The 18,657-nt window shown below is 40.6% G+C and overlaps 1 protein-coding gene across 1 annotated transcript; it reads left to right on the top strand.

Moving 5' to 3' along the window:
- Positions 1 to 44: 44 nt before the first annotated feature.
- LOC121675429 (patatin-like phospholipase domain-containing protein 2) lies at positions 45 to 17,099 on the top strand. Its single transcript, XM_042050914.1, has 9 exons — positions 45 to 292; positions 5,162 to 5,394; positions 5,982 to 6,047; positions 8,513 to 8,722; positions 9,840 to 9,900; positions 12,029 to 12,247; positions 12,568 to 12,700; positions 13,896 to 14,012; positions 14,867 to 17,099. Exons 1-9 carry the CDS (start codon positions 106 to 108, stop codon positions 15,156 to 15,158), a joined length of 1,518 nt encoding a protein of 505 aa, XP_041906848.1. The 5' UTR covers positions 45 to 105; the 3' UTR covers positions 15,159 to 17,099.
- Positions 17,100 to 18,657: the final 1,558 nt, after the last annotated feature.

The following is an 18,657-nucleotide window of genomic DNA, read 5'->3' as shown; positions in this document are numbered from 1 at the left end:
CTGAGCCCGCTCAGTCGCCGGGCAGCCGCCGCCGCCGCCGCCGCCGCCGCCGCCGCCGCCGCGCCCGTGTCCCTGTCGGCCTCAGCACGCGTCCCGCCGGCCAGTATGCTGGACCGCGAGGGCGGCTGGAGCGTGTCCTTCGCCGGCTGCGGCTTCCTGGGTGTCTACCACATCGGCGCCGCCACCTGTCTGCAGGAGCGCGCCCCGCACGTCATCCGCGACGCGCGGCACATCTACGGCGCCTCCGCCGGAGCGCTCGCCGGCGCCGTCCTCGTCGGGGGCGGCTCTCTGGGTCAGCGGCGGGGCCCGGGGGAGCGGGGCGAGGCGAGCGGCGGGGCGAGCCCCGGGGAAGGGCCCGGTGTGGCGGGCAGGGCCCGGTGCGGCGGGGGAGGGCAGGCGCGGCCCCGGAGCGCGCTCGGGCCGAGGGTCCCTCCGGCCGGGCGGGGCCGGGCTGGCTCCGATTCTCTGCTTCTCTTTGCCCCTAAAACATGTGCCCGTGGGTGGCATAAAATCCGTGGCGCAGGGAATGGTCTTGGCGATGCCCGATGCGATTCCCACACCTGCGTAGCCGAAAGGTCGGAGTTACTCCCGTGTGTGTCCTTCTGAGGGGCTGCTCTCACCGCTCCTGTCCAAAGTCCGGGAATTAACTGGGAGAGCGGGAGGCAGCTGAGCCCTAGCACCCACCAAAGCAAGTGGGCCAGTCCTGTCATCAGCTGTAAACAAAGTGTTTGCGCTTCGTTGGGAAATAGAGCATCTCCCTGCACGTGAAGCGCTGGATAGCTTTATCTTGCTTCTTCCAAAGCTGCTCCTTTCTGGGGTAAGGCTAGGAGAGTTAAGGTCAGGGCTTAGTTTAGCTTTAACGTGCTTTTCCTCTTTAATCTGGGCACGGTATATGTTGCAAAGGTCTCTTAGGTGTATGATTAGAAACAGTGGATTGATTAAAATCACTGATTTTAATTGCCATTTAAATAATAGAGGTAATCTTGTGTTGTATTTATGCTGGATAAAAGATGTTAGTTTGCAACTAAATATAGTGTGCTTTGTGAAATACACGCTTATTTTCTAGCAGTGGGAAAAATGCACCTTTCCTTTACCTATTTATGGCTCATGAATATACATTTTTCTAATGAATTAAACTTGATAAAAGCTATCAAAATATCAAGGTATTTAGGATAGCAACTAGATTGTAGTTTAAAAAACTGTATGAAATATCTGGAAAGCTGAAAGTGGTTTTCTCTTTATACTAAAGAGATCCACTGAGTAAAACAAAAAGTCTCATTTATGACTCCACGCTGATTGTTTTTGCTAGCAGTACCCTTGCCTGGTTTACAACTAGAGGAGTTCGTAAATTCAGATTTCTTCTTAGAAGAGGAGGAGAACAATGAGTACCTCTTTTGAATTTGGAGAGGTTTGTGGGTTTTGCTTTTAAATTTCTGAGGAAAAACATCCACTGACTAAAAGAAGCAGAAGTTCTCTGTAAGTACAGGAGAGCAGTGCTGTGAAATGCTTGCCCCTGCTGCTTTAGCCACTGAGCTCTAGCACATAAGCTTAATTTCTTCAAAGCTTTAGCAGTAAACTTGTGCTACTTAATTTAATGTTGCTATAATGTCCAAATATGACACACTTGAGTTGATGTGACCCCAGTATCAGCTTTTAAAACAAATCATATTTTTCCCCAATAGCTGGTATTTTTAGAACATACCCAGTTTTAAGTCTTAAGTCATTGTAAATTATTTGAGAAGGAAGCTGTCTTAAATATTTGAAGAACTCTTAAGCCCAGAAAATGTATATTGTTTATTTGGCAGCATGAGTTAACAAAAGCTTTTAAATCTTTCAGCACTTTAGTAATTAAGAGTTGTAGATTTCAAATTATAACCTTTCCCAATTAATACCAATCTCATATGCTAGCTGAGATTTTTTATTTTCTCTCTCTAATAGAATATGTGTATGGTCACTGTCCAAGGTAGCAGATTCCATGGGCAAGTGTGTTTCTACTGGGGGGAAAAAAAAAAAAGCATCACTTGTGAATGTTGGAAGACAATTCCATTCCAACCACCCACGTTCTAAAATCTGTGAATTGCTGCAAATTGAAAAAACTAATAAGGTATTCCCATGCTAATTCTGGGAGTTTCTAGCTGTGGGATTTTGTGAGCTTGTGTGAAAGCAGAGAATGGTAAACAACCTCTAGAGAATCACTGTTTTATAATAATAGGATGTATTTTGTGACTTTGTATCATATGCCTCTCTCATTCTGATACACTTTTCTGTGCAGTATTTGTTGTTCCTGCAGTTGGAGGTGCAAGTAAGTCCCGTGGTTTTTTTTCACAGTTGCATTTTACTGTGAGTAGACAGAGCCCAGCTCTTCCCAGAGATGAGCAGAAGGATGAGAGGCAGCAGGCACAAGCTGCAACCTGGTGAATTCAGATGAGGTGTAAGGAAAAGACAGTTGCCATGAGGGTGGTAAAATAATGGAACAGGTTCCCAGAGAGGTTGTGGGATTTCCATCCTTGGAGATGTTTGGGGCTTGGCAGGACCCAGCCCTGAACTGTCTGTGTGCTGGTGCACACAAAACTGATCTGTGAGCAGGGGTTGTGGCTGGAATTGAAGAGCATATTTTGTTTTTCACTGCCTTGTAGCCAGATGTTTTAAGTGAAGGGTTTTCTCTGTGATTCAGATTAGCTGCTGGATAGATAGTGAGTCTGTGGAACTTCAAATGTAGGTAAGTATAATCATTAACCATTGAATGGGGAAGAAAAGGGTACTTTTACAGACTGACAAAGAGGTTTCTCTCACTAAATTTGGGGGAGGTTGGGAAGCTTAGCCAGGAGTGTTGTTTTGAGGATGAAGTGCATTCCAGGCTATTCCAAAATGGAATGTTAAAATTGCACTCCTCGGATGTCCTGGAGATCGGGTATTTTGAAGGTGCTGTGATCATCCATTGCAGTGGGGCACTTAAAAGAGAGCAGGTTTAGTGGAGGCTGCAAATATAATGTCAGGTTTTACTCTGTGGAGTGAACATCTCAGGTTTTACTCTGCGAAACAAATTAATAATGAACAATTAAAAACAGTAATACAGAACTATAACGAGAAACAGTTCACATTTATTAGGAAGATTAATTTCTTTAGCTCTCCTGTGTTTCAAAAATAAAACAGATGGACCAAGGTCTGCCTAAAATGCCAGTTTGGCTTGAGCTCTAGCCCTTTTGCAGAAGTTCCTATTTTGGTGCCTTTTGGAGAAGTTACTATTTTGGAATACACCAGCCTAAGAGGTAACTGTATTTTAGTCCTGTTGGAAGAGGAAGGGAGAAGGAAAAAAAGTTGGACTACTTTGAAGTCTGTTGAATTAATAACAAAAAGCTTTTTAAATTTTCAGTGTTTTAATAATCACATACTCCTAGATAGAACTTTTTTTTCATTTTTTTTTCTTTTTTTTCCATTGATTTGGAGCCATTCTCCTGTTTAAAATAGGTTACAATAAACAAAATATGTCAGCTTTTTTTTTCTTTTTCCCTGTGAATTTCAAGCATAGAAATTCTTGTATGTGGAGACAATGGGTAAACTGCCAAATCAAATTGCAGGTATTTGTGTTTGCTGGTAGGTTGTATTGTAGAACAAGCAAGTGACTTGCTTGGTGCATAAGCTTTCAAAACTATACTTGTTTTGGAAAAGGTAATTATTGTGTATGCTTGAAGGCTTCCTGGCCAGAGTTCTGGTAGTTCAGTATTTTGGACTCCTGTAATATGGCTATCTTTAGAAAGCTTAGAAGATTGAGCATTGCTAAATAAAAAAAGGGAGGTGGTAATGAATATCTGGATGCATGAAAAATTAGAACTGCTAGAACTGCCTCATTCTGCTTTTGGAAATAACTTAATCACTCGTCAGAATGTGACTTGAGCAATTTTTTTATTTGTGTGTAAAATGTGTTTTACTAAGATAAACATATATTTGACCATAAACAGTGAGCTGTGTCTAAATTGTTTGCTGTCTTCTAGGGTGGGAGGTGGGGTCAGGCTACTGGTGTCAGTGGATTTGTGGCCCAAGATTTCCCTCTGTGAGGATGGAATGAAAGAATTGAAGTGGTAAAAATGGAGTGTGTCTGATACCTCAGATTTTTTAGAAATGCTCTTTTGGACATATTTGGACATAGACTCTTGGTTGAGAATGATAAATGTTTAGTTATTGCTATTTTGGGGGGGAATAACATTGTAGAAGGGTAGTATTTTTGGAAATTAATCTGAGCTCAAAGGCTTAAGCAGAGTTGTTGCCAGTGCAGTGCTCACATTTAGCCTGATAAATTGAATTTTATCTGTTCTAGTAAGCTCAAGTATGTAAGTTCTGAAAGTATTTTTAGAAGACCTTGTAGCCTATCACTCAGGTTGATAAGGTGTTACTTTGACCTTCCCCCCCTTTCCTTTACCAAGCTGACAAGCAATTTCCTCAAAGTGTGCCCTGGAAAAATGTGACATTCTAAGTTCAAACAAAACATTGCAGGTGGATGAGCTGCTGTTCCTCCTGTGACTAAATGTTGAAAGGATTTTAGTGTTCTTCAGAACTGTCCTGTCTTCTGTAGTGGTTTGAAGTTCCCAGACGTATATTTAACTGGAGAAAAAATTATCAATGTGTCTGTTACTGTAAAAATGCATCTATTTAGGTGGAGACCTGTGTGATGTATCATGGATCTCCTCCACATTCCTTTCCCATTGCTCTAAAAACTTCCCTCCTGGCATTCCTACCACATCACACTTCATGCTCCCGTTAGTGTATTTTTGGATCAATGAGGAGAAACGGTGCCCTGAAACCTTAAGTTTGGTTCATCTTTTTTTTTTTTCCCCCTCAAAGATTGTGTTTCTGGGATGAATAATTCCTAATGCAAGCATCTCATAGGGGTGTTTTAGGCTTAGAATCTACATCTTAATGGCATATAAGTAGCTTAATCTTCACCAGGAGTTCTTTATGAAAGTCTAAAATGATTTCTTTGTCTCTCAGGCAACTCCTAAACTCCTTAAACATGTTGGACAGTTACTTAGTCTGTTAAAAAGCTCTTGAATTTTCACTCTAGCAATAAGAGAGTTGGAGCTCTAGATATGCTTTATTAGTCCAAGTGTGGGTTGTGTTTTTTGAGATATCTTCTGCTGTTAAATGCAATGCATTTTCTTTCCAGCTCAGGCTTGTGCAGATGTTCTGGCATTAGCCAAAGAAGCTAGAAAGAGAAATCTTGGTCCTCTTCATCCTTCCTTTAATGTGATAAAGATAATAAGAGATGGGCTGATGAGAAATCTTCCAGAAAACACGCACCAGTTGTCATCGGGCAGACTGTGTATTTCACTAACCAGGGTATCAGATGGCAAAAATGCCTTGATATCTAATTTTAACTCAAAAGAAGAAGTTATACAGGTATGTTTCTTCTTGGCAACTTTTAAAAGTTTCTGTGATCCTAGGTCCCTTTAACATCATCTGTTGGATTTCTACTTAAGCATTTCAGGTATTGTGACTCTGACAGTGTTTTAAAGAGGAGTTCAGGCTTTTTTACACCAGATTTACGTACTGGTTTTCCCAGTCAATGTGTCTGTGAACTGTTTTAGGGAGGAGGCGCAAGGGATCAGTCATGAAAAGGGATAAATGCCTTTAAAGTGCAGTGGATCTAATGAAACTATATCCTTAGTGAATAAGATTTTAAGGTCATTCTTATAAAAGCAGTGATCAAGAAACAGTCGAAAATAGCTTTTAAAAACTCGTAATGTCCATTACAAAGCTAATTTCATATGATCCCAGGATGCTGACATTTGTGTCCTCGGTCATTATTACTTTGATTACTCAGAAAATGTAGAGCTTGAATGAATGATCATAATCTTTTCCTTGCTGATCACCATTTCTAGAAATGGTCTTTTAGTGAGTCTTACAAATTTTTTTAGATGGAGTATGATTAAAAAAAGATGATGGAACAATTAACATTTAATTTATATGGTCTCCTTTTCTTACAGGCTTTAATCTGTAGTTCATTTGTCCCTATTTATTGTGGCCTCATTCCACCATCATTTAGAGGTGTGGTAAGTCTCTATTGTTAAGATCTAAAAATAATTCTAGCTATTCTGAAAATATTAAGAGAGAATGTATGTGGGGTTTTTTGTTATCCTACTGTAAAACTAATACATTTATCATAGCTTCTAGTACTGTAGCTGTAACAACTTTCCAAAAAAAGAAAGAAACACTGAATGTGTGGAAGATACTATGTGTATCTTAACACGCACATATTGTCTCTCTCTCCCACCTCTCCCCCCTAAGATGCATTAATAAAAGAAGAAGGTATTATAAAACAACGAGTATTTTAACTTATGGATAAATATTTATTGAAGGAAGTGATTTACAGGAAGAATCATCTATAATTGTTAAAAAAAAAAAAATCTTGTAGTATAGTTTATTGTACATCTTCGTGTTCTGACTGTGGGTAGATCTGCCTTACAACTGGATTAAAGCTCTGTGTTCAGTTAGGTGTAAACAAAGCTTTTTAATGCCTTCTGCCATTTGTATTCAGTGTAAGAAAGCTTACTTTTTAGAGGTAAAATATCAGTATATTAGTATGTTCTATTGCTTCCCAGGAACTGCTGGTTACAAAACCTCTTAATACTTCATGGCTCTACTGGGCTCTCTAAAATCCTCCATTAAAGAGACAAAAACTGCAGGAAAGTTGGCATGGTTTGTTGTATAGGTGTTTTAATTACACATCTGGAAGCAGATCTGCGTTTCAGATCAAGGCAGTGACATTGGTGGCTTTTTGTTACCCTGTTTTATTCGCTTGCATTTGCTTTCCTTCCAACTGTGGTGCTCCTTGCACAAGGAGAAGGGAAGGAAGAAAGAAAACTCGAAACATCTTTAACTTGTTCTTAAGGCAATTTGCAAGTATTAAAAGGTCAAGAATAGATGTGAAATGTATTTTTTTTCCTTCATGCTGAAATTTCAGCAAAAGTGATTAGAACTGTGTAGGGATTTTCTTTATCTGTACTTCTAAACCTTGTATGTCTCCTTAAACTCTTCCAGATTAAAGGTGTTATGAAAACAGGACGTTGGACTGAATCCAAGGTTGAGGTGGATCCAGGCTAATCTGGCTGTTCAGTTCTTGTCACCAGACAACAATGTTATTTTAAAAGGCTTAGTTCAGAGTACAAAAACATACAAGTGATGCTTAATTTGGTCATATTTTGAGGAAAGGAAGGAATCCTTCTATCCTTTTAATCTTTGCAATTATTTTGATAATGATGACATTTAATAGGTGTATCTAACTGCCGATTCAAAAGCTTTTGGGTGTGATGGCTTTTGTTTGGGTTTTTTACTCCTTTCAAACACAGCAGTGCTTTTAGATTTAAAAAATTACTTGGAGGCACAGCTGAGCAGATACTCTGAATCATGAAAATCATTTAGAGCAGTAGAACAGTGATTCAGATACGTACTTCCACCTTTCAATAATTTCATGGGAAGGGTCCTCCTTTGCCAGACCTGTTGTATTGTACTTGATACTTCCACAAAGGACTTGGGGATTTCACTTGTACTTCAGTGATTGCATTACACAGCTAAAGTTTGGCAGGAGCTACATGGTCCAGAGAGTGTCCTGGGAGGCTGAGAGGCCATGAGCTGTCCTCTTCCTAATTCCTAATGTGTTTCTCAGAATGAGTATCAGGGCAGCTGAAATTGATAATCTAGGTTGCTCCTGCTCAAATCACTGCCCTGTTACATTTATGTTTGACAAGGACCTACAGTTTAGGTCTGCTGAGCTGTTAGAAAGGAGGAAAATGCAGCCTCTGAGCCAGCAAAGCTGCTGGTGTGGGAACAAACCAGTTCCCTGTAGCCTGGCTGGAAAGCTGGCTTCTGTGAGCAACTGGAGGGGCTGTCTGTAGCCACTGCAGCTGCTGCACTAGACAGCAGTTACCCCAAAACAGAGCACTTTGGAGCTTGGATCTTCAAATGTGTGAGGTGATGATGCACTAAAAGTACAGAAATTGGCCATTCAATGTGAAGGAGACAAAAGCATAACCTGGAACTTGCACACAAAGCACAATAGATGCCTGTGACCGTTGGCAAAGTTTCTGAAGCGCTGTCCATTTTTACTCACACTTTCCTTATGTCCAAATCTTTTTTGGTGCTTTTCTATCAAATTCTAATTATGAAGAGTACTTTCAAGTTAGAATGGTTTAGTATCTCAGAACTTAAACTTTGAAGCGTAGAGCTGCTTTTCTCTGAGTGTTTTTCTGAGTAGGATTATCATCTTTAAAATACCATAAAGATACAGAAAAAACATAGAGAAAAATCCCAGACGAAATATGCTTGGGCTGTCTATGGAACTATAGGTAGGAATGTTTACTGGCATTAGAGAACAAATCATGCCACTCTAAATGTTTAGCCTGGGAGCACAAGCACAGGCTGTTCCGTTGCAGCCTTAAGTGCTGTTTCATTCTTGCTTGGGGACTCTGCTGGTCAGTTTTCTGCCTTTCAGATGTGTTGTTTCTGTTCGTTTTTGTAGCGCTACGTGGACGGAGGAATCAGTGACAACTTGCCTCACTATGAGTGTAAGAACACCATCACAGTGTCCCCTTTCGCTGGGGAGTGTGACATCTGTCCCAAAGGGAAGTCAGCCAACTTCCATGAGATGAACGTGACCAACACCAGCATTCAGTTCAGCCTGGGGAACCTTTATCGCTTAACACAAGCACTCTTTCCACCAGAACCCAAGGTCAGCCCCTGCCTTCCTTTGGTTCAGCTGTCCATGTGAAAGCTTTTGCAGAAAGTTACAGTGTCTTAACATTTCATCCAGTCACATAAACTTCTCTGGTGACGTATCTTGTTTCTATTTTTTCATGTTTTGTCTATGTCCTCCTTGGTTTTAGTCTCTCTCAGACCAAAAATGCATATCCTGCTATTGGCTTTCAGTGTTTATTTGGGAATTATCACAGGATATCATAAAATCAACACTGGGAAATTAACAACTGTCAGTTTGTGGTCCTTTCATGTTTACCTGCTAAGAAATTATAAGAAGTTCTAAAGCTTCATGGTTTTGTAAAAGTCTTAATTAATACTTGGCACAGGCAAGTTGCCTTTAAACTTTGCTCAGTGCTGTTAGTTGCAGGTCTGAAGGAGGAAATGCTCTTGAATTGCTGTTGTGGAAGTTGGAAAAATAAAAAAATAAAAGCAGACCTTTTCAATTGGCTTGGGATATACTACAGCAAAGAAGCAATTTTTCTGACTGCTACAGATACATTTTAATAACTGAGTGCTTTTTGACCACTTCAAGACAAATTTTAAATTCTACTTATGTGGGTTTTTGGTTTTTTTTTTCTTTTTTCTTTTTTCTTTTTTACGAATACCCCTGCATAGGTGAGCTGCTATTGCATCTGGCAAAAGATACTTTCATAGGCAAGATAAGTCTGAGCATGAGCATCAGAATTGCACATCTGATCTTTCAAAGCTTTGGGAAGTGAGAAGCACTGTGAGGGAAGGAGGGGAATTGGCATACTCCAAACACCCTGTTTTGTTGCTGCTAGCAGCTTCTGAAGGGCTAATCAAGGAAACAAGAGGGGAGGGAAGTCTTGTAAACTGTTTGCATGCAGTCCTTTTAGGTGAATAATTCAGTGCATCTGTAACAGCTGAAAGATAAGTTAATGTACAAGATCATGTATGCATCATCACAGTAGCCATATTAACCTGAATCTGTTGAATTCCAGCAATTGTTGAGGTGATTTTTTTCTTACAAGAGTGGAAGGTGGATGAAAGTGGCTTTTCATTCTACAAAACTGTTGATCTCAAGTTGAAACTCTTTTTACTTGTCTGATTCATTTACTCTATATTTGCAGGTTCTTGGAGAGATCTGTGAGCAGGGATATTTGGATGCTCTTAAATTCTTGAAGAAGAATGGTATGTTAAACTTTTAGATAATTATTGGTGATATGGTCTTAACCTGGATTTAAAAAACAAACAAAACCCAGATCAAAACAAACAAAAAGGGTGAGAGGGTTGTGTGTAGCTAAGAAGGGGGTTGGTCTTTGAGGCTTTTGGAGGGATCATGATAGTTTAGTTCTTGTAGAAATGCCATAGGTATGGTAACTGTTCACCTGAGGTAAGTTGTGCTACCGTACAAAAATTGAACTTCTGGAATTTTGTCAAACCTATGTGAAGTAAACGTGAAGTGAAATTTCCAAAGAATCCCAGTTCCAGGCAAATCATATTATTGCTTGGCTTTGTGTTAATTGTGAAGGATGGGAATAGGTTACTGCTTCCCACTCCTCTGAAACCTGTATCTGCTGTTGCCTCCTCTCTGCTGTCATCCAAGTGACTTTCTGGTGGTCCAGAAGTGGGAGCTGGCTAACAGCAATAGAAACTCAGTCACAGACAAACCTTGGTCTATATGAGGAAAGACTTTAGAAGATGACAGCTTATAATGGAGCAGATGTTAACACCCAGATAAGTTTAGGAAGAAGCATTATGAGTTCTGCTACTCTACTCCTAGAATTCTAATAACATGTTTTATACTGATAATATTATTGCTCTGCAAGCTTTGAGACAAACAAGTTGAAGACAGTAACTTGATACTAGGATGGAGTTAACCATGTGTTAAATATGCCTAGGCCCTGTAGTCTTTGGATGCAGAAACAAATTGGTACTGGGTCAGATCAGAGGAATGGAAATGGGACTTTAGCACTATTACAGATAGTACCAGCTGCAGGATGTAATGCAGCCATTGATGTACTCTGCTGATGCCTGGTCACTGAATATTCAAGTTTTCTTGAAACAGTTCTCTTCACTGAAGAACATCACAGTTCTGTTTAAGAGCTTGATTTTCTATAATATTATTATTGTTATTATTATTTAATGAGAGTGTCCTGCTTTATAGCTTTTACCAGGTGATTAAAGCACAAGCTCTGCAAAGAGCCCCTCGTTTGTGGGTGTCTGTGCTAAGTTGGGTTGTGTTGCTGTCCTGCACCCACAGGTTTCCTGTGTGCATGTTTCCATCTGCCACTAATGTCTGACATTCCTTGCAGTTCTTCTTTGGTCTCTCTGCCCCAGGTCCTCTCTGTATTGCACTACTGTCCTCCTTTTCACACTGCTAATCCTGTGATCAACTTTGTTTTTATTCTCTCACAGGATTGTTTTGAGTCAAGCTTAGTCAATGATAATTACAGCCTTTCCAAGGTCATTCATTATGCATCACCTTTCTTATTAAGTTATTTCAATTGTAGCCCCCCCACCCCCCCATCTGTGACACTTCAAATATTTTCCTTTGCTAAATTCACTGTATATTCTTTTGACATTTGTCTTTTACTAGTACTTGCAAGTAGGGCGTAGTTTCTGTTGTATTGTAGATATAGATCCTAGTCAAATTTGGTCGTCTTTTTTCATATATAATTTTATAATGGTTTCCTGAAAACCAAGTGTGAATACAGTTCTTGTATTTTTCTCTTTGTACTCGTGATCTAGTGCTTGTTTCTAAGGTAGTTACCAGTGCTATTTCTTAATTGGCACTGGTTTTGCAATGCAACCCATGTTGATTTAGATCTGTACTTTGGATACAACTGAAAAAATACTGTAACCTAGTTGCTTTCCTTTTCAACCCCGTTGTAGCAATGCCTCAAAGTACTCATGTAATACCTGCCATGTCAAATTTCCCAAATATCTCATGTGTTTTAGGTGTTTGCTTTCAAATGCGTATTAAATCAGTTTTCCTCTTCTCCTTTAAACTCTTTGCTTTCTTGCAGGAAAACAACTTTGGAAAGTGACTGTATGTTTCCAGGGCAGTTTCACTTAATTGTTCACTTTTTTTCCTTTTCTTTAGAACCGGTTTTAAAGTAAGACCTAAACCTTGAGGAGAGTCGTCCCTGTGCTTAAACGTTTGTGGGATCCTAGGAGCAGGTGCATTTGACATTGGGTAGATGATGATGTTCCCTCAGGACAGGTCTTTGTACAGACACACAGCACCTCAGGTGCTGTACAGGTAACTCAGGAGACCTGTGGATCAAACCTAAGTGAAAGCTCTTGACTCTTTCAGGTATTCTGAATGACTCAATTTATATCCACTTGTCCTTCACAAAAAGAAATCCTCATGAGGCTGCACAATACCACATTGACCATGTGAACAGAAGAAAATTGACAGAAAATAACAGAGTAGAAACTTTGAAAATGACCACCTTAAATGACCAGCTAAAGCAAAACCCATGGCCTTTGGAGAAGAGCATATTTGAGAGTCTACCTCCCCGACTTCGTAAAGGTGCATGCTTCAAGCTGTCTCCTGTAACTCTTGAGTGACAAATTTTGATTTTTTTTTTTCCACATTAATTCTTAGATCTATTGCTCAGAAGTTTTGGATAATGTGTTTTGTCCCTGTGGCATGAGTCTGTGTTCCCATATTTTAAAATAGGATAGAGAAGGTTTATGGCAAGAGTGCCTTGAGATTAATTCTTTCATTTTCTAACTGAGCCTTATTCAGTAACACTTGATAATGTTAACAGGGTATTACAAAACTCTAAAAAAATTATTGAAACTGCTTTCAAATAGTGTAACATCTTTTCCCAAATAACTATTCTTAAGCACTGCAGGAAGCTTGTAAAGAACAGAATGGATTCTATGCTCAGTTCTCGAAACTCTTCCCAATGCGGGTGATATCCTACCTGATGCTGCCATACACACTCCCAGTGGAGTCTGCTTACTCGGTTGCTTTACGGTAAGGAACTTGTAATGAACTCTGCTGGAATTATCATCATTTTGGAAATGTACTCATTGAGAGCTTTTTCAGTGTTGTAGGCATTCTGGGACTCTGGAATTCAACGGGTAACTGTCAAAAGACCCATTATTTCTGCCTATGTGATGCATCCTCCTAAAGCCTGTATAGTCTAAGGCTAGATAAATAAACATTTTAAGAAGATTCCTAAATAATACACTCACATTACTAATAGCTATCTTGTAATTGCTCAAAAGGAGCACCCTTAGTTGTGCTTTCCAGGAGCACATTATTCATGACTGTGTTCTGCAGGGGTATCTGAACTCTCTCCACATCCTTCTAGTGCTTCTTTCTGAACTCAGGAGTGAAATCCACTGTTTACTTACCATATAAATTCTTTTATCAGTTTTGTTTAAGGTGACTGGAAGTTGTGCCCTTGAAGCAGGGCTTAATTTGATAAATTTCAATTCTTGTAGAGGAGAAGTTATGCTCAATGAATGCACCATGAATCCTAAGCTTTGTGCTTGCTTAAGGGAATTCCAGTCCTTGAGCTGCAGATATCATGACTATCTTTAGAAAATCCTGAAAAAGCAATTCTGTTAATCAAACCATATAGAACTCCAGTGAAGTATTTTGTTTCTGTGCCACTGAACGTGGCACTTGTGTACCTTTTTTGGTGGATGGGGAGGAAGCAAGTTTCCCCAGATTTCTCTGTGGGGTTTTCCTCCCTGTCCCACTCTGATGTAGCTGACTTCTGTTAAGGGTATCATAAGGAAAAAAAAGTACATTTGTGACATTGTTCTTGTTTTGCATTCTCTTTGTTCTTCCATTGTGCTTTTCTTTTGTTCTTCCTTCCTCTTCCACCTTGCTTTAAACTGACCAGAAAATTCCTACCACAAAGGTCTTGGAGACAGGAATATTTTGCAGGATTCCTGTGTTGGTCACAGAGTGTGGAATGCACACACTGGTCAGCCATTCAGAGATGCAGTGATTTGTGCTGCCCCTTTTCTTAGCTTGTAGAAAAGAGATGAGTGGGCTAGAGGGGAACTCAGGGGGTTGGGAAGAAATGGGCACCTTCGTAGGGGAGTTGATTTGGGGAGAAAAAAACTGTTTTGGATGTGGGACAGGGTGTATGAAAATAAAATGCTGATTAAATCTACTGCAAAATACAAAAAATATCTTTTGGTTTTGCGTGCAGGTTGGTAAACTGGTTTCCTGACATGCCTGCTGATGTTCGATGGATGCAGGAGCAGCTCTTTCGCATTGCTGCCACAGTTTATTCCCAGGCTAAAAGCAAGCTGTTCTGTACAGCCAGGTAAAGTGAAGTGCTGCTGCATGCAAATGATGCAGTTGTAGAAATTCTCTCTGTTTGAAAGCAGTTAAAGCCTTTTCTTCTATAACACTAGCTGGCTTTTGAGGCCATCTCTCTGAGCAGAAATGTAGTTCTTGGTATATACTTGCTATCATCCTACTGTCCTCTCTTCAGTTACTTGATAGCACATGTAATCCAGTGTCTTGTCTTCCTTCTTTTCCTAATGGTATTTCTGACTCCTTTCCACAACAAAATTGTCACCTTCCTGCTTTTACCCTTACTTAGCAGTCTCTCATATTCCAGTCTTACCAATCCTGAGTCTCTTAACTGAAACAGGCTTTGGGAAGACACAATCACAAGTTTGTCTCTGAAACAACTTTTAAGAGGGGTTCTTTGGTCATTGCATCATGTTTAAACACAAACACTGTTTTTCTTCTTGAGGAAAAGCAGCTCAAGCAGTGTTGAAATGTGTGTGTATGGCAAGCTGAGGTACTGTTTGTGAGAGGGCTAGTGGCGTGTTTTGTTGGGTTTCTGTAGTTTGGGTTTGTTTTTTTTTTTCCAAAAGCACTGCAAGAGAGGAGAGAAAAATTTAAAGAAAAAAAAATTGGGTGTTCTTGGATAAAACTTCAGCTTCCTGTTCCTCGACTTGGAAAAGACTAACCTGGTGATCAGGTGCTGGTTTAGAGTGTAGACAAGTTCTGTTCCAGTTGTTCAGGTTGGTGATAATGAGCTGATTGTGAGGTGGAATGCAGAGATGGCCTTTGGGATGTTGAACAACTGTATTCGCTACTTGTAAACACTAAAAAAATGCCATTGAAACACTAACAATCTCCTTTTTCTTCCTTCTTTTTAAACAGGAAAGACAATTATGCATCACTGAGAAAATGTCAAACTGTCCCATCTACCGTGGAATTTCATTCTTCATACTGCCACCTTAAAATGCCTCACTCTTCTGCACACATCCAGAGCTGGCTCTGGGAATCTTCATGCTTCATGCACTCAGCTATGGAAAATGCTCCTGCTGATATCCAGGAGCAGCCAGACTTAAAGTCCTATCCTAATTTTCTCCCAGATCTTGATGAGTCTGTGTTGGAAATGGATGTTGACTCTTCCTCAGAGACAAGTTTCCAAACTGCTCCAGAGGATTAATTGGGAAGTAGATTCCACAGTTTCCAAAATTGAAATTTGGCAGAGAAACTTGAAAGCTGGACTAGGGATCACTTTGTTAATTGCCAATAAGTCTTGGAAAATTCCTTGTTTACAGCTTCCTGACAAATCTGCCTTGGGAATTTTACTGTTTTAAGGATTATGAAAACAGTGGCTGCTATACTAAGTAACAGAATATAACTCTGTCAAAGCACCAGCTCAATCAACTGTACTGAGACTTGTAGTTAAACTGTGTCTCTCTGGAAATAATTTTATTTTAAAAATTACTTTCAGCATAAAAATGTAAATTCTGTAAACAGATTGTTAGACAAACAAGCATAGATAACAGAACATTTAAAAAAATGTAATTCTTAACAATATTATGTGTTAGGATTACTTTTATAGCACTTAAATGAAATTGGACTTCTACTCCCTTAAGAGGAATACACAAGTGAGTTTCTTAGTGGCCTCCAGTGTGCATTTGCCTTATATTTAAACATAGTGTTGTGTTTTTGGAAAGTTGTCTGCACAAGATACTGTAGGAGCAGTATTATTCTAGGTTGTCGTATGTATTCTGCAGTTCATATTACCTTTCCTCTGTGGCTCTTTCCCTCTTGAAATATTTCAAGTGAAAGAGATGAGAAATGGGGAACATTCCCCTGAAGTGTAAACAAGTACAGTTGCAGTGATTTCAGAGGAATTTTTTTTTTTTTTTGGAACTTAATATAAAGTCTTAATACTTGATCAAGTATTGAGAAGTAGGTAAAATAGTGGCTGTGGTTAGTAGCAAACTACTGTGTGTGGATGTGGAGAAGGTGTTAAACTTCAGATAAGATACTAACAAAAATCAGTGTATAGTAAGTGGTGAATGATGTTTAGGTTGTCTCTCTAATTGTTGCCCAATCATTTTTTTTTTTTTTCTCATCCCATTTGAGAGATTTTTCTTTCCTTCTTTCACTTCCCTCTTGCTAAAGGAAGAAAAAAGAATGGTGTCCCTCCTGTTCCAGTGAGGTAGGATAACCCAAAGGAAGTTTCTCAAGATTGTCAGGAGCAGCAAATGTGTAAGACTTGGTGGAAGTATCAATATCCAGGGAGCTCTGCAAAGGTCTCAAATAATAAGTTGAAAACTTAGCCAAATCATACCTCTGTTGAGAGATGGCAGCTTAAACCATTTCCACTACAAAGGTTCTGCATGCTTTTAACAAAGACGATGCATTAGTATGAGTACATCTGGGAAGGAAGGAGATCTTAGGATTAACTGCTGTTCTGATGGCTTATCAGGTCTTGAGCAATTTTTAAGTAGAAGGAAACAATCATGGCTTTAAGGTTGACTTGCACATATATTTGGGGGGAGTGTGTGGCCTTAGGAAGCTTCTCCTTCAAGAGGGAATTCTGTGTAACCCAGGGAAGAGCTGCTTGGGGGCCTCTGGTCCAGGGAAAGGGGTTGGATTGTGCTGCTCAGGATCTGGGACAGGGGAGTGTGAGCTTTGGGCAAAATGTAGCACTTGAATTGGGCCTGCCTTTAAAACAGTCTCTCAGTTGGGATTTCCCTAAGCTTGAAGTGATGCATTTTAGAACATTCAAATGAATTTTAAGTTGGGGAGGACATGCTGAGCTCTCCATTTCTGTACTCGACAAGGCTGGTGCTACTTTACTTCAACTCTTCTGTTCATTTCTGGGATGTATATATCATCAGACTTGCAAAAAAAAGTTGGAAGTGTTACTCTAACTACAATTAAAATGTACAAGAACTGTTTTGAATTGTCTTCATTCCCTAGTTTACCAGTTTGTGTTGGAATTGAAGCAGGAATGCCAAGTTTTGCTTCTGGTCTGTGTTGGAATACTTCTATTAACTACATTTAAATAAACTTTAACCACTTTTTCTGTTGGGCACAGCTCCAATTTTGTGTCCTTTTTCTAAAATAAAAGCACAGTCTCTCTGTTGCCATGCTTTCTGAGCTTTCTTGAGTGTAATTCACCCTAGTGCAAGTTAAATCAGAATGTGTTGATGTTACTGATGGTTTGATGGTTCTGAGGTGTTTTTTTTAAGAGTACTACTCTGAAGTTTGAGAGATGCTTGTTCATGCTCCAGCTGGTCTTGAATGTCACCTCAATTTAAAGTTTTGTGGTTTTTTTGTCTTTTTGGGGTTTTTTGGTGGGGGATTTTTTTGGTTGGTTGGTTTTTTGCAATCAGTTACTTTACAAATATCTTGTTGCGTTTAAACAAACAATTAAAAACCGGAGAAAGTTGGATCTGAAGGGAGAAAACAAAGGGTGTGTTTTTTCTGAGCTAAAACTTAGCAGATAACTAAATATAAATAATATAAAATATAATAGAATAATGTATGAAAAAATTTGTTCTGTGTAGAATAGAAAATACACTAAAATAATAATTTCTATTTGAGAGATGTATTTAAAAACAAATAGTAAATATATCAGTAATGTACAGTGTAACTAATATATAATATCTATATTTTCTATGAATATATACAGACATAGAGATAACAAAGTAATGTAAAATAACAGTAGTAATAATGATTGTAATACTAATCATAGCACCAACAATTTTGAGTAATTTACAGCACCAGCTTTCAGTTTAAGGTGCCCAGTATGATTCTGTGGGATTAGGATGAATGCCGCAGGTTTGGGAGGAATCCCGTGGGTTGGGGCGAATCCCGTGGGTTGGGGTGAATCCCGTGGGTTGGGGTGAATCCCGAGGGTTTGGGTGAATCCCGAAGGTTTGGGGTGAATCCCGGGGCTTTGGGTGAATCCCGGGGCTTTGGGTGAATCCCGAGGGTTTGAGTGAATCCCGAAGGTTTGGGGTGAATCCCGAAGGTTTGGGGTGAATCCCGAGGGTTTGGGGTGAATCCCGGGGGCTTGGGGTGAATCCCGGGGCTTTGGGGTGAATCCCGGGGGCTTGGGGTGAATCCCGGGGCTTTGGGTGAAGCCTGAGGGTTGGGGTGAATCCCGAGCCTTTGGGTGAATCCCGAGCCTTTGGGTGAATCCCGGGGCTTTGGGGCGAATCCCGGGGCTTTGGGGCGAATCCCGAGCCCTTGTGTGAATCCCGAGCCCTTGGGTGAATCCCGAGCCTTTGGGTGAATCCCGAGCCCTTGGGGTGAATCCCGAGCCCTTGGGGTGAATCCCGCGCCTTTGGGCGAATCCCGCGCCTTTGGGCGAATCCCGAGCCCTTGGGCGAATCCCGAGCCCTTGGGCGAATCCCGGGGCTTTGGGCGAATCCCGGGCCTTTGGGCGAATCCCGCGCCTTTGGGCGAATCCCGAGCCCTTGGGCGAATCCCGGGCCTTTGGGCGAATCCCGGGCCTTTGGGTGAATCCCGAGCCTTTGGGCGAATCCCGCGCCTTTGGGTGAATCCCGAGCCCTTGGGCGAATCCCGGGGCTTTGGGCGAATCCCGAGCCTTTGGGTGAATCCCGAGCCTTTGGGTGAATCCCGGGGCTTTGGGTGAATCCCGAGCCCTTGGGTGACCTCCGGCCGCAGGAAGCGCC

This window comes from Corvus kubaryi, unplaced genomic scaffold (assembly GCF_017639235.1).
Source record: "Corvus kubaryi isolate FWS band 111438036 unplaced genomic scaffold, C.kubaryi_AGA036_p1.0 74, whole genome shotgun sequence".
Classification (NCBI taxonomy): Eukaryota; Metazoa; Chordata; class Aves; order Passeriformes; family Corvidae; genus Corvus; species Corvus kubaryi.
This window is presented reverse-complemented; position numbering and strand designations above follow the sequence as displayed.